General features: G+C 41.6%; 3 protein-coding genes across 3 annotated transcripts; all 3 read right to left on the bottom strand.

The window, feature by feature from the left end:
• Positions 1-109: 109 nt before the first annotated feature.
• Positions 110-3219, bottom strand: LOC113174604 (the record flags this gene model as incomplete). Its single annotated transcript, XM_026378675.1, has 7 exons — positions 110-791; positions 968-1085; positions 1170-1309; positions 1460-2026; positions 2272-2389; positions 2934-3091; positions 3168-3219. Coding segments are annotated over 7 exons (1557 nt in total), but the record flags the coding sequence as incomplete, so codon positions are not given.
• Positions 3220-6543: 3324 nt separating this feature from the next.
• mettl21e (methyltransferase like 21e) lies at positions 6544-8755 on the bottom strand. The gene is given in 6 exon segments (XM_026378729.2): positions 6544-7306; positions 7308-7346; positions 7436-7533; positions 7619-7736; positions 7824-7963; positions 8588-8755. Coding segments are annotated over 6 exon segments (750 nt in total). The 5' UTR covers positions 8640-8755; the 3' UTR covers positions 6544-7003.
• A 350-nt stretch (positions 8756-9105) lies between these two features.
• Positions 9106-16456, bottom strand: ercc5 (excision repair cross-complementation group 5). The gene is given in 16 exon segments (XM_026379088.1): positions 9106-9789; positions 9792-9905; positions 10107-10191; positions 10283-10483; positions 10887-11031; positions 11543-11756; positions 12286-12405; positions 12519-12784; positions 12875-13822; positions 13995-14205; positions 14288-14431; positions 14683-14743; positions 14962-15063; positions 15300-15415; positions 15507-15682; positions 16075-16456. Coding segments are annotated over 16 exon segments (3414 nt in total). The 5' UTR covers positions 16163-16456; the 3' UTR covers positions 9106-9366.
• Positions 16457-16563: the final 107 nt, after the last annotated feature.

The raw sequence follows: 16563 nt of genomic DNA, 5'->3' as shown, positions 1-16563 counted from the left end.
ATATAAAATAAAATAAAAAAAAAATGATGTTAGACTAAACTAAAATGAGCTTCTTTAAAAAATGTAAACGTCTCCAAAACACCAGAAGAAATTATTAAAAACCCTTAAATTAAAGCTGACAGTCGACCTTTTAAGCACATCTTGATTATTTTATTTCTAATCCATTGTGGTAAAGTTCAGAGCAAAAATATGAAGGCTAAAATAGTTACGTTACTTTCCTTAAAACATCAGGAAATTGAAACTGTATTTCCACGAACTTAACAGGTATGCTATTATATTATAGTATTTCTGAACCTTATACTTTTCTAATGGAGGAAACAATGGGCACACTGTGATCAAACCGATCAAACTGTGATTAGAGGCAAACAAAAGATGAATGACACCTCTCTACTTTTCTTTCCTGTCTCTCACTCTGCATGTTCCCTGAAAGATCTTCATGTCCTCGTCTTCATACAGTAAACTTGTGTGAAAGGCCTTTTTAAAGTTCTCAGTGAAAGTCAGGTCAGACTCGAGCCTGACCTTGTTAGCCCAGATCACAGCCGTTCCTGGTTTGCAGAAATGCTTCATGGTGGCCAGGAGCTCGTCTAAGAAGTCGTGATGATAGACCACGTCAGCTGCCAGCACGTAGTCGTACTGGTGGGCGGATGAGGGATGGGTGCTCTCCAAGTTGTAGCTCCACGACAGAGCTGCCACCTGGGGCATCTGCCTGCAACGCCCCCTGGTGTTCCTCATCACATTGGCCCGGAGGTTACTCAGCACCTCTGGTAAGTCAGTGGCTGTGACCGAAGCTCCTGAGACAGAAACACGACATGTCAGAGACCATAAATCATTTAATATTCAGTTTTTGAGCCATCCCTCCTGTGTGGTAACACTCAATGGAAACTAGTCATGATATGAAGAATGCATTCCACTTTAAACAGACAATTTCCTGTATTTGTGCATTTATCAATTTAACAATCGTACTCACCCAGCAGACTGGCCACAATGGTTACCAGTCCTGTTCCTGCTCCCAGCTCCAGCACCTTCTTCCCCTGTAGATTCACCTTCTCTCTGTGGTTTTCCAGGAAAGAGCACAGGGCCAAAGCCTGCATGCCAAAGAAGACCAGCAGAAATCAATAACGCAACTTACGTGACAGAAAATGTCCTTGCTGAGGTTTTAAAACACTCACTGCCGGCCACATGACTGCACCAAAGGAGTCTATGGATTCATAAATGACGATGTCCTGTCCTGCGTAGTGGTAGATCTCTTTACCAAAGCTACTGATGACAGAGGGGAACCAGGTTGGTACCACTGTTTGTTTCAAGTTACCTGTGGAGTGAAAAATCAAACAGTAAACAAAGGTAAGTTTCCACTCGAAATACAAACCAGACATTCCAAGGATGAGTGAGTTCAAACCTCTTTTCAGATCTTCATGGGTATAGAAGCAAGTTAATATCACCAAACAGGCTGATGACTCACCTGTAAGGTCTTCATCACTGGTTGTGGTGCTCAGATGATTGTTCCCATCTCCTTTACCATTTTCACCCTCTTTACACTTGTCATCTGTGAGGACCACTATCTCCTCCATCACTTCCTCATCATTACACTCTTCCTCTTTCTCCTCCTCTTGGATTTCCATTCCCATGTCACTATCTCCCTCTTTTTCTCTGCAGGTTCCCATGAAGATCTTCACATCTCCATCTTCATACAGCAAACTTGTGTGAAAAGCTTTCTTAAAGTTCTCAGTGAAAGTCAGATCAGACTCGAACCTGACCTTGTTGGCCCAGATCAAAGTTGTTCCTGGTTGGCAGAAATGCTTCATGGTGACTAGGAGCTCGTCCAAAAAGTCGTGATGATAGACCACGTCGGTTGCCAGCACATAATCGTAACGGTAGACGGATGACGGGTAGGTGGTCTCCAGGCCGCAGCCCCAGGACAGAGCAGCTGCCTGAGGTGTGTGTCTACTGTGGCCCCTGGTGTTCCTGCTCAGGTTGACTCTCAGAGTGTTCAGCACATCTGGAAGGTCTGTGGATGTCACCCATGCACCTGAGAATAGGGAGAAAAATCTTTTTGTGTTTGTAGTCACTTTTTGTGGTCAGTTTGAGTGTCTTTGTGGTTATTTTAGGCCCCTTTGTGGTAACTTTGTCTCTTTTTGTGGTTGAAATGCATGTGGAACATGGAACAGGAACATCCCTGACCTCTTGGGCCACTGAGCCTGTGCCAAGTAGCTCTGTTCAATAATTCATTCATGTAGGTCTGTGTCAGGTTCATGGTATTCTCCGTTTACACACCTAGGAGCGCTGCTACAACCGACACGAGGCCAGTTCCTGCTCCAATCTCCAGGACAGCTTTGTCCACAAGATTCAACTGTTCATGATGAGTGTCAAGGTAGTGACAGAGAGCCAAAGCCTGAGGGCAATTAAGATTATTGTTACAATCACTATAAATAACCAACAGTGTGACATTTAGTCATTGTGGTGAAAAGTAAGTTTTGTAATAGCTGTTCTTTTACTTAAGAGGCAAAAAGCTCAGAGAACAGAAAAGCAGATAAAATCATTGCACTTCTTAAAGTGAAACGTGGAAGAGCTAAAGTGCTGCACACTAATATGTAGTAGAGTTGACATAACTTTCCAAAATATCTATATATTTTATATCTATATATTTTAGGCCTATTTGTATTTGAACATGTTTAGTTTCTACCATTTTATTTCAATCCAGCCGCACACTCTGTTGACGTGAACTTTTTTATCCATAGGACCTTTAAACTGATATTATAACAGTTAGTAAATATGTGTGTTATTAAGACCATGTGATATCATCAAAAAGTGGTAGTTATGGATTGTTTTGTGAAAAATATTACAAAGGTGCCAGATTGTGACAAAGTTTAATTCTCTTTTAATGCATGTTCAGTTTTCAGAGAACCATGGTTACCCTGATAACCAGTGATACTCACTGCTGGCCATATCATGCCTCCAAAAGAGTCAAAACCCCCTTCAATGATGATCCTATGTCCAGCATAATAGTATTCCTCTTTATCTGTTCTGAAGTACACATGTGGAACCCAGGATGGTCTTTGTTGGTTCTGAACAGTTGATCCCCCACTTTGATCATCTGAAAGACATAAACGTTAGACGCTCACAGGTATGTGGTCTAAATAAAACATGCAATCCACCGTGGTTGAGTTTACCATTTCGTAGTTCTTGATCTTTTGTGTATCCATCTTCCTCCTCCTCCTCCTCCTCCTCCTCCTCCTCCTCCTCCTCCTCCTCCTCGTCTTCCTCCTGTTTGCTCCTCATAAAATTAGTTTCCTCCATAAAGTTTGTGGATAAAGTTTCCATGAAATCCATACAGCTGGAGAGACGGACATTAGAAGTTGTGCAAGTAGAAAAAATGCATCACTTATCTGCGCAAATTAGAGCTAGAGCTTCAATTAAACTTTTCAAATGTAATAATGTGTTTGTATTCATGCTTTTGATATTACTGTGAAATCATTGTTTTTTAAGCAAGTTAAAAAGCAAACAAACAAATGTCTTATAATTTATTTACATTTTTGCTTGCTTGCTGTATATTAATGCTTACATTTGATAATTTTGTGTATTCTTTTAACTGTAACTGTGGACTTACAGCCTGCCAGCTACTGTAAATAAGCAACAAGGCTAGAACACGCCCCTCTAATGTGACCATGATGTATCCGTCTATTAAAAGAACACAACAAACGTACAAACTAAAATTTTTTTTTAAAATTAATTTAGTCAGAGAACAGGAGAAATGCTTTTCATAATATTAAAATCTATGTTAAAACTGTTTTTTCTGAGCACATTGGTAACTGAATGTCACGAAAAGTGCAGATTACTTGGTTTAGTTCTGGATCTTTGTTGCCTCTCTGCAACTGAATTTTAATAAAGTAATAAAATAACAACAACAACAACAACAAAACAGTTCTTTCTACAAATATGTTTCCCCAAATTTCTGCAAATAAAAACATCTTGTTGAAGCATCCTGCATCTGACCTTTGACCTACCTGCTTGTGCTTATTTTCCAGTGAAGGCTCTCAGGAGCAATGTGATTGCATCTGGGGACCTCTTGCTGCGAGGTTATAGAGACTCAGCATCCTGATGAACACACCCATCCTCATCACAAGGGCATGAGGGTATTTTTAGAACTGTGCTCATGGTAAATAAACCCAAGCAAGATACAGGAACGAACAAAGAACACACGTAGGTACCAACACTGACCCACTAAAGCACACACACACACACACACAGCAACAACAAAGATGAGTCAGTGAGGAAGCTAAAATAGAGAGAGAATGACAGGAATGATATCAACAAGCATGAATCTTAGCTTGCACTCTTGCTTGTGGACTTCTCTGCTTGTGCTTGTAAGCCTTCATGGGTTTTACTCTCATATTAGATGTAACTTGAATAGATATCATATGAGTAGCTAGATTTTGTAATATCTCAGTTGAACAATTTCTAGCTGATGAGGTGATAACTATGGTTTGGATATAGGTCAGTCAAGGTGATCAGCACAGATTCAACATAATGCACATAATCAGATTTAATGAGTGGTAAGTAAAATCAGGGCAATCCATGATTTGTGTTCAACTTAAAATCATCTTACACTGATTTTAACAACTGTTCATGTCACTTCTTCTGCAATACTTCGGACAATAAAGGTAAATGAAGATGAGAAGGGTTCTCATCAAGAGTCTATTTAAAAATGTAGCCCACGTTACTGGCTTTTTTTGCAGTGGCCTCAATTGCTTCACCAGCGATGGAAGGTAACAGGATCAGACTTGCAGCCCACATGTATCACCCCGAGAAAAGAAGGGGGCTGCTGTAACGTAAGCCTCTCACTAGGTTACATTTTAACAGCACTTGATCATGAAGCATCGCCATTGCCAGACTAAATTCACTCACATCTCAAGATTTGAAATCTATCCCGAACAACAGTGCATAGTGGTGAGGTTGTGGCCTATCTGTGTTGTTGATGTGGAGCAGACTTTCAAAGGTTGTAGTTTTACGGGGATGACAGGCAGCAAGACAGGTACACTAGCTAGAAGGACAAGCTGCTTGCTTTGAGGGGACACCAAGCCAGTGAGCGCTCTGACTTGGTGTTCCCCAGGTTTCCTTACCTAGCACTCTACTGTTTTTCAGGTACAGTATATATTTCCTAAGGATCACATGATTAGCATTCACTGTCTTTTATATGCAGATGACACTTGTATGTCCCCTAAAAAACTGATGAGGAAAGCAACCTGCACCAACTTTTATCTTCTCCCTCTCATAGTATGTGTTGGATGTCCTCAGCTATAATACAGGTTATGTCTTTAAACTATATAATTTACACCAATCCTGCAACAGAACCTATGTGAACTAGAGCAGCCAGAAGTCTTGGCATAATTTTTGACAGTGAATTTCTCAAAAAAATCATTTTGCATGTATTCCCTTTAAATTGGAATCATAATTTAGATATCATGTTTAATAGGTCACATGGTCAGTCTAAGGTGTGCTTCCAAAGCATGTAAGATTTGTGTGTGACATGTAGGTATACATATTACTGAACAGCATATACTGCTTAATAGGATCTTTGTGTTTACCTACTTACCTACCAAGATAGTCTTATTTAGGTCTACTTGTGCTAACAAGCTTTGGTATGTTCTGAAGACATTTTGGATTAACTGATTTTTAGTTCATGTGTTGTCCGATTATTAAATTTTTCCAGTGGCAAATGCAATTATGAGTTCTGCTTTTCTGCCTTATTATAATATGAAAAAGGAGGACTTCTTACCTTCATTATTTTTTGGGTCATCAAGCAGAGCTTAGTTGTCTGAAAAACATCTTTTTTTATGGTTTGTAGAAATAAAATTCAGTGATGAGTTTTACTGTTTAGTTTTATTTATTTCAGTAGATTTAATTTTAAAGAAGAAAATAAAATCATCGGATGACTGCTAAATGTGGAAAAGCTGGGACTGAGGGTGGTGCCACATGTATTGTTACCTAATTTGTCAAATCTATTTTGGGACATCTCAGTCTTTGCTGGCTGGACATAGTGCATAAACTATCACCATCCTTAGCTGAACTCTACAGCAGAGGCAAAATGAGTTAATCAGCTGTCTGTTATTGCTGCCAGCAGGTCCAAAGAGCATTTATCTTAAGTTAAGAGAACCGTAGGAAATCCATTCAACAGCTAGTGAGATACTGAAAGAAGCCTGTGCTTCCCCAGTTTTTTAGAAACTGTCACTTCAAGTGGTGAGAAAACCTGATCACGTTGTCTATGTGAGGTCACACGGAAACAAACCTCCACATTAAAAAACGCAGTCATTAGAGATTATTTGGAAAAATCAAGCCGACAAAAACACACACACTTACTGGCATCAAGTACAGGAATGTGCTGCTGCTGGATGACAAACTAAAGGGAATTCTTGACTAGTGTGACCCCCCCCCCCCCAAAACAGCACTTGCAGCATTGATGTCATTGTTTGTAGTGGTCAGGGTTGAGTGGCCACTTACTAAATAGTTAGTTAAAAAGATCCTTCAGTGCATCCAAACATACAGGGTTACCAATTTATTAGTTTTAAATGCAACAAATTAGACTGTCCAGCACTTGATGACGTTCAATTTGGTGGTCATGTGTGATGTTGTGAAATGGCATTGCGTCATAATGAAATATTTCCGGTAGACAGAACAACATGGGCCACTGCTTCAATACTGTCAAGAACTGTCAAACTATGAACATTAGAAATGTAATCACAATGTAGAAGAGACATTAAGACATTTGTACGTGAGATACACTTTCTGGACCTGCATTCTTGAAATCTAAAAAAAATTATAATAATCTTGCACTTAACACCTGGAAACAGTTCCTAGGGCACTTTACTTTTAAGGTATAGTCCTTGGCTTAGATATTTTGCTTGCCTTGTACTTCACTTGTAAGTCGCTTTGGATAAAAGCCAAATGACTAAATGTAAATGTAAACGTAGTTCAGCAGTCACAGACGTACACGATAACGATCACTATGTCAGTTGAACAGTTCAGGCAGCAGCCTCTCCTTGGTCATTGGTCCTTGTGTCTTCCTCCTCCAGGCTCGGTACAGTTTGATACTCAGACTGGGGAGGTCATAAAGCTCCTCCAGGTGGAAACGCTGCCGAAAGCGATCCACAAAACTGTTCTCTGGGTCCAGACGGAAACGCATAGCCCAAAGGATCTGTGTGTTTTCTTGGCACAGATGGTCAAACGTGTCCATCAGCTCATCCAAGTAAGGGTGGGCATACACCACATCAGCTGCCAGGATGTAGTCGAAACAATGTGTAGCACGTGGGAAAACGCTGCTCAACCTCTTGACCCCAGATGAGCTCAGTGACCTGAAACGGCAGAGGATTTAGGAATTATTTAAACAGTGTATATATCTGTATATGTACACAGTATATATTTTATACAGTATGAGACCTACCAGAGGGACGTACTTGCAACGATCCTTGGTGTTGCGTATGACATTGTACTGGAGGTTCCCTAAAACTTCCGGTAGGTCAGTGGAGGTCACTTTAGCACCTGGACAGAGACGGCCTTTGTGAGTGTTAAAGGGAAGGAGATCAAAACATGTACCAAAACTAATGACTGGATTTTGCTTCCATACCCAACAGGCTGGCTACAATGGTGATAAGCCCAGTTCCTGCTCCCAGTTCAATCACATTTTTGTCTGTCAGGTTGAATTTATCTTGGTTGGTCTCAAGAAAATGGCACAACACCATAGCCTGTTGAAGGAGATGAGATTAGGAGTTGCTTCGCAGCACTCCTCACTAATACGAATAATTTACTGATGCATATGATTTTGTACCTACCGAGGGCCAGAGTACGGCTCCATAGAGGTCAGTGGACTCTTTGATCCGGATCTCCAGATCAGAAAACATGTATCCCTCCCAGGTCTCAGGGCCAATGACAGAGGGATGAAAACGGTGAGCCATGATGGCTTCGGCTAACTCTGCATCCACAGGAGAGGATGTGTGGGGTTATAAAAAGAGCATGTTTAAATATATTTAAAACCAAAGATAGGGTGGGAAAAATGCAAAACCTGGTGGTTTCTGCTAGTATTTGTCCACCAGTGCGCATTCCTTTAAAGTGGCACTGAAATACTGCAGCAGATGAGTAATCATGTCTTTCTTCCATATCACATTGCAGACTACATTTTATTGCCTGCTCTATAAATGAATCACATTTAGGCTCATAATGCGCCTATGATCCTGTTGTGATTTCTGTTTGTGACACCATGTCAGTGTTTTGGAGCTATCCAAACATTTGACACACAATTTCAGTTATGCAACACTGGTTTAGAGAAAAGGTCAGGGGAGCCCACAGAGTGAAAACGCAAAGGTTAAATGAGGTTAGGGGAGTGTTTAACTTGTGTGTATAAATATCTCGTATTTCTCCTCGTAACTTGCAGCTAGCTCTGATATTAGATCCTCCACTATTTGGGGGATTTAATTTTAAAGATGGATTCAAATGAAAGTTTTGCTGAAAACTGCCACACTATCGCAAACTAATAGCACTAAAACAGTGAAAGAAACATTTTTTGTTTCCTGTTGTACATCTTTGCAAAAATTCTCACCTTCTTTTTTGGTCTTTGAATCCTCCATGGCCTTGGACGGTGGAGTCTCCATGTTTGAAAGTGGGCAAGAATGCCCGAAACAGAAAAACTGTAGCAGCCAACTGCTGCTCTGGGTTTGTGGTCCTGTCCCCTTCTGTGGTTTTAAGTTACACACAAATACAGTGTTTACCCGACTACTTGTCCAACATTTCTAGCTCTCTGTGGACATGCTTAAACCACTCCAATGCAGTCAAACTGACTGACAGTAGCAGCTGACCTGGATCTGGAGCAGGAAGAGGAGGGGTAATATCTTTTAAATTTAGACTGATAGGAGCAAACGCCAAATGTAATATACTTTTCCATATTGTATGTGCTCTGGTATGTGTATCTATACAAATATGCAAACACGCACACACACACATAAATATATATATATAGACATAGATATGTGTGTGTGGATTGAAATGTTAAAGGCTGAATTGTGCTGAAGACATCGGCATGATAAACGACAAGTTTAATGTGGAAATACTTCACCTTGAATTCACTTTAAGCCTTTAATTCAAAATACTTTTGTTTCTATTAGATTTTTACTTCTAAACAGGTAAAAAATATCTTCAACTCCATCAAAAACTTTACAAGACACATAATCTATAATACAGAAAAGGGTCAATTCATGGATTCATGGTGCATGTACACGTTCACATTTCCCCATATAAATATCAAATATAATATCACAAACATTATTTAGGAGTGTTAAATATTACAATTGCTACGATCAGTAATGTAAAGTTCATTTATCTTCACAGCTTCTTCCTCCTTCCCCTTTGTCCACCTCTTACTCCTCCTCTTGTGCTTTTTGCTCCACGGCCTCGTCGGCTGCTTTCGAACACAGATCGGGCTGTAACCATGGCAACTTCAACGCCACCATCACTGTCCTCACCAGAGCTGCTGCTGCTCTTAACAGCCGGAGGTTCAGTCTTAGTAGACAAGGGGGCAGCCTTTGCTGAGAGCGACTCGTGGCTGGTGCTGCTCACATCCTTAAGAGATTTAAGAGGAGATTCAACAGTTACTTCTGACCCCAGAAATCCTCCTCCTGCCACAGAATTCTTGTCTTCTTTATCTCCTCCATCTTTCTTTGGACTCTTGCTTGCTGCCTTCCCTCTCTTAGATTTGGATGGGGAACACATTTCTTCCTCGCTATCTTCCTTCCTCTTCCTCGTCTCCTCCCCTCTCTCTCCTTTCTCTTCAAGCAGGTGACTGCTCTGCGGAGTCGCTGGCTGCGGATTGTCTGCTTTTCCTGTTGCTCCATGCGAAAGAATGAGTCGATCCTCAGCTGAGTCTGAAACAAAACAGTGAGAGATGTTTAGAATTAAATACAAATGATTTTATTCCTTTCATTCATTGATTCAGTATCTCCACTAAATCTTAGTTGCCAAAACCTTTGTACAGTATTGTGTGTATATATATATATATATATATATATAGATAGATATATTAATAATTCTCCCTGGATGGTAATCACTTAGTAAGAACTAGTTACCTGCTGGGTGTTGAGCTGCTTTATCACAGGCTGAAGAGTCTCCTCAGTCTTGCGACTGCTCCAGCCAAAACGGCTCAGACAGAAGGTAAAAGGCCAGTTAAGAACAGTGCGTTTGTCCAATTTGTCCACACAAGGAAATAAACACACACATACACACACTCAGATCAAAAGGATATTCTTTGATCATGTCAAGCTGAGGGCGTCCCCAGCTGAAGGAGCAGTCCGACTGCTCCACGGCAGGATGCAGGTAAGCCTGAGCAACAGCAGGGTTGGGGAAACCAGGCTGGAGTTTTAAGTTCCTCAATTTCTTCTTAACTTTTGTGTCCCGAGGATCAGCCACTAGACGCTTTTTCTCCTGAGTGTCTGCCCACCATTTACTAGAGGGACGAAATGATTAGCCAACAAATAAGCCTTTAGAAGCATAAAAATGTGCAATATTTGGTTTCGACAGGTTATTGTAATATGATTAAATTCTTTACTGAACTGCAATTTCCTCTATTTAATTAAACCAGAGGTAGAGATAAGTCTAAATCAATTCTTTTTCATTGTTTACTAATACATTACTAATACATAATTAAAAAAGTAGAAAAGGGGAGAAAAGTGCTGAACAACTGAAAACTGCAAGCTAATCAGAAAGTGTCTGTGGCTGCACACTTATCTTATTAAAATATGCAGTCATTACCGACCCTTTTGCAATCTGTTGAACAAATGAAGCCAAACCTTGAAATACTAACACACACACACACACACACACACACACACACACACACACACACACACCTGAATTCTATTAGCGGCTCCAGCCCTGGCCCTGGAAACTCGTTCAGTATCTCCATGCCAGTCACATATCCGACCTCTGGCACGCCCTCTGTGTAGTCACTTCCAAGCAGGTAAGCCAGATTTATCAGTTTAGTCCTGTCCAGGCCTGAGGGAGAGAGATGGAGAGAGCCCGTCTGTCAGCACCAACACAAATATGTGTCCTTGATATGTGCAGTGTTGGGTTATCAGATTCTGAGTGTGATGCACTGCTTCAACACCTTCAAAACCTGAACTTTAACCACATCAATGACAAACTAAGAAATCATGCAGTATATCAGTCTGCACGTTTTAGAGAGGACATTTTAATAGGTCCATGAATTAACATCCTGTTTCAGTTTAGTGTTTATAGTAATGTAATGTTTTTCTGTCTTTATAGGGATAATGAGCAGGTATTAGTTTCATAGACTTGATCACAAACAGACTGGAATGTCTAAAAACAAAGTAAAATCTATAAAACTGGATAAATTTTAACACAAAAAACACAAATGCAAACATTTCTAAATGTATTTGACATCAATGGAAAGACTATTTAACACTTGGAAAAGGCAGCTTGTCATGCCACGGATCTGAAGCAGTGAAGTGAAAAACACACAACACAGACGATGGCGCCCACCGACCCAGTTGGTTCTGCAGGTCACTGTACTGGTAGTGTTCAACATATTTGTTCTGGCTGAAGAAGTTTTTGTAAACGTGGCGCCCTCCAAACAGCCACACGTCTGAGTCGTCCGTGATGGTCCCGTTTGTCTGGTCGGCTCGGTCGAGTGCTGCGCACTGAGCCTCTGCCTCCATCGGAGCCACGAGGTACGGCACGCCAAACAGCCGCAGAAGCTCCTGTTTCCAAACAAGAAACCGTCACTAAACCGCACTATATCCAAAGTGGCAACTCCCGACACAAGCATCTAGCGGATTGTGGTTCTATCTGCACTCATCATGCCTGTGCTGTTATTATTTAAAACTCATCGTGTTTTGCAAGTGAATTACGTCCACGTTTCTGCAGTCAACTGAGAAATTGCGTTGCTGTTAGCAGCTCATTTTCAAGTCCCTTGTAACCGACTGGGGATTAGCAGAGCTGCACTATGGAGCACTGGTGGTGATTTAATGCAGAGAAGAGAGAAGAGAAAGTGCGACAGCTTGTGATATTAAAGAGTGTGAAGGAGTTGACAGACACATTGACGTGCACAGATTGAAGTAATGGTGACTGCATTCTATGACTCTGGCAATGCTTGGCAGATGCGCTCCAAAGAAATGTATCCCCCCCCAGTCGGTCTTACACCTGTTCTGGGTTGTCATATCTTAGTCCAGTGAGTGTAATGCATATGAATCTGTATTGTATGTGTTGTAGCGTTTAGTGCGTTCACACCTGGCTCTCCAGGTACATCTGTCCAGTGACTGTGTTTGCCATTCTCTCCTGCTGCTGTTTCTGCTCCCTCAGGTTGCTTTGCTCCACCCGCAGCGAGCTCTCGAGAGCCTCCAGCTCTTCCTGCAGCAGAACACACACACACACACACATACACAGTCACTGTATCAGCCCTGGCTCACACATGCTACTGTTCGCAAAGTCTGCATTTCTACCATGCCAACAAAAATACTAACCATATCCAGGTGTTCCCATTCATTGATCGCTGGAGCTGAGCTGGATTCAGTTTCCTCCTCCAGCTCTGTCTCTTCGTTCTGTCTTATTTTGTCCTCGTCTTCCTCTAATCTCAAAGCAGCAGTTGGAGTCACACTCTCACCTGGTTCTTCTTCCTTCTTGGTGGCATCTTTGTGGACTTCAGTTGGAGAAGCCTCTTCCATAACTACAAGTGAAGCATCTTCCTCGTCCTCTTTAAATTCGTCTTCTGACACCTCGATGAAGCCCTCTGACAAAACACACACAACCACTTTTTTAAACAGCCACTGGTTTAACAAAACTTTCACAAGTGTATTCTTAAACGGAACTGTTACTGTACCTTCAGACTCGCTCTCCTCACTTCTCTCTGACTTCACATCATCTCCATTTCTTTGCTCTAGAACGTTTGGGGACTCGTTACTTCTCTGTTCTGGTCCTGAATGAGGACTTTCTGTCTTTCTCTCTGCAGAGACACTGATGCATAATGTGTTTGGACAGGAAGCAGCAGCACTCTGTGATTGAACCAGATCGCCATTCTCTCTGATCAGCCTGTGCTCTGGTTCTCTGTTCTTCAGTTGTTCTGTCTCTGTGTGTCCTCCACTACCTGCTGTTATGTCCTCTGTCAGCTGTCCTTTCTTTGTCTCATCTTCTGTCGTCTGTTCTTTCTCGTGAGATTGCTGAAGCGCTGCAAAGCGAAGTGCTTTATTTCTCTGACCAATCACTTCCTCCATCTCATCCTCAGAACTATTAACAAATAAATCTTTCCTGTTTACAATTTGGTTTGTTAGGTTCCCCTTAAAATCAGATTTTTCATTAGATGAAGACTTCAGATCATCAGGTTCCGTCTCCTCGTCTGAACTGCTTATGACCACCTGTGGCACAAGATGATGAGTATTTGCACACAGTTTGGTGGGCGAGCTGCTGATCAGAGTTTCGGCACCATCTTCGTCCTCTGCTAGAGCTTGTTGGATTGCCAGCTGGGTACGTGGGGACACGCTGCCATCCCTCTTATCCTGGTTCACTGCTTCTTCATCTGAGCTGTCATTTATTACAGCCTGGATTGCCTTGAGCGTACGAGGTGAGGTTTCCCCCGGAGACTGTTTTGATACGGATGGTTTGGAGTCTTCTGAGGAGGTACCCCACACTTTCTCCTCCTGTTCTTCACAAACAGGACGCCACAGGGGCTCAGGTCTGTCTGCGGCTCTTTTTTTGTAGCCTGACAGGGAGCTCCCAGACCAGGGTTCAGCTGCAGGCTGACTCTCAGAGGCTGTCGATCTCTTTTTTGAACCTATGCAGGAAATAGAGTAATGTTTTAAAATGCATACAAATGTATATAAATATGAATGAAATTAGTAACCTGTGAGCGGAAAGCCCTTCTTTGTTAATTGATACATTTATTTTAATATACAGAACTCGTTTGGTCCTTAGTCAGAGTAAACAGATAGCCATTGATGCCTCACCTTTAATAAGGATATAGTGGGAATTGTCTTCTGAAACCAGTCGGTGGGACTCTACACTGTGACTCTGCTGGTCCCCGTCCTGTTCGTAGAGCTGTGGAGCACTGCCGGCGCTCCGCTGGCTCATCTCTTTCTCCACACCCTCCAGGCGCTGGTTCAGCTGGTTCCTTTGCAGCAATCCGGCCAACTGGTACTGGGAAAAGTCTCCTGAATGCTTAGAGGAAATAAAGAGAAATCTGTGTTTGACAATAACCGGTGAGTGCGTATGTGTGAGTGTAAATGAGACTGAATGATACCTCTGGAGGTTTGTGGTACATGGTCCGGCGCCTTTTAGAGAACTCTTTCATGTCTTTGAGTATCTCGTGTTTCATTTCAGGAGGCAGGCTGGCAAAATCCTCTGAGTTAATGTCCACTGAATTTGGGTCTTCATACACTTCTCCCTGAGAAACAGTGAGTGATGTGCATTAATGAGCAAACAGTGCATTTACGGAAATAAAGTAACATAAGAAGATAACGTTACCATAACTTTTGGACTCTAAATGCTACAACAAGATACACAATGATTTGCAAGGAAATTTGCAATTTGATGACCAAACTGTTTTGTACTGTGTGTAATTGCTTTATATTAACATTAGATTAAAATTTCTTCCAGTTCAAACATTTAATGCTTGTGTGCATATGACAGTTTTACCTGATGTGAGTGATAAGTATCAACCATCTCATCCCAATCTCCCTCTTCCTCTTCCTCTGAACTGCAAGGACAAGAAAATGACAAACGATGAGTATTTTGGAAATGAGTATTTATTTATTTCAGCAGATCATTCACCGTGCAGGTTGATGGTTTGATCCCAAACTCCTTTTGCTTACATCAAAGTGCTGTTGGGCAGGAAACTGAACCACATTTTGACTGAATTACTCACTACTTTCCCCACACAAACTGGTGAATAGTTTTCTTTTCTAGATTTTTTACCTGGTTTCATTCTTCTCCTCTGCAGCTGGCAGGGCTGGTAGAACATACATGTCATCCACCTCATTTCTCCTCACACTGGAGAGGCTGGGTAGTGGATCCTTACTATGGCAGGAAAAAAAACAATAGAAACTTCAGATACAACTGATAAGCCTTTACTAAGAGAGTATACACTTATGTTTTTTGATCATAGTTAGACCGAAGACAGGGAGGAGAGAGGGAGAATAAATGAATAAAAAGGCATCAGCAGACATGTCCCACAGCTACTGTTGAGATGTCATGTATTTTCAGAGACAGGACCACAAAGATAAGCACACTTGTACACGTTTCCTGCCTTTTACCTGTTATCTCCGAGTGCAGCTTTGATAGCTTGCCGCTTCAGGAATGTCCTGAGGAGTTTCTCATTGGTCTGTTTGGACTCCCGGCTTAACTCCTCTTTCCTCTGCCTCCTGAGAGCCTGCAAAACCATGTTAACTGTTATTACATCCATTTTATAGGAATATCCAAATTCTGTTAACCTAGTCTGGAAGAATGGACATTGAACATACCAGCGTCTGCTTCTTCAGCAGTGGTGCATCTCCATCAAACACAAACACTGGCCTGATGCGGAAGAACAGCAGCTTACAGATGCGGTTAAAGAGAGTGAGGAGGTGGGCGTTTTGGACACTGTTGCCTTCACGGTCCCTCACCCCCTTCACAGCCTGGTTCAGCCATATACTGATGTCTAGAGGTGTTTGGTTAAGATTAATGCTTGACTTATTTTAGCTGCCTTTGTAGCAAACAGTTACATTAATGCATATGACAGAGAAACAAAGACTCACAGTCAAAGTAGTGCTAAGGGGCTTTTTTTTTAAATGCCAAAACACTACATTGTTTATGGGGTAATGTCTTCATACTGACCTGCCCGTATTAGTGAAAGATACTTGACAAGCCTCATATAACAAACCTATTATCATATCAATGCTAATATGTGATTTCGACGATAATATATGACATATTTTCATTTGCTTCCATGTAATTTGAGCCTGTGACTCCAAATCATTGCCAGATTATTTCTCATTCATGGTGGATTTGGGTGTTTCTTCTATGTTGTGGACCAGAACCGAGTTAGGATACCGACAGCGAGAGTCTTTCCTTCCAGGGTCTCGGGGTTGACGGGTTTCCCTGTGCTCTCCAGAAGCCTCCACAGTCCCTGCACCCCCATGATAACAGCAGTTTTTAAATATTCTCACCCAGATTTGTATTTGTATTAAACCCTGAAACACAACACCACGACACACGTAGACGAACCACTACAGTGACCGAACAATAAACTATATCATAACAGCGCTCAACGTTGGTTGTAACGTTATATTTGTTCCTGAAGGAAATCGGGACCACGCAGAAAGGTTCCGCTTCCGCAGAAAGGTTCATTATTCTCACTTTGCGCGTTCACAAAACAAGCTTAGTTCAGCACCTATTTTCTGATCTGTATACGGTTTCGACATTTAGCTGTTGTTGTTGTGAGAATATCAGTCGAAAAAACGCTGCTTCTGATCCTCGATCAGTTGTTTTGTCTGTTATGAACCGCAATACATGAGTTTGAGAGTGGTATTATTTCCGGGG

This window comes from Anabas testudineus, chromosome 3, assembly GCF_900324465.2.
Source record: "Anabas testudineus chromosome 3, fAnaTes1.2, whole genome shotgun sequence".
Lineage (NCBI taxonomy): Eukaryota > Metazoa > Chordata > Actinopteri > Anabantiformes > Anabantidae > Anabas > Anabas testudineus.
Note: the sequence above shows the minus strand (reverse complement) of the source record. Positions and strands in the feature narration are given on the sequence as shown.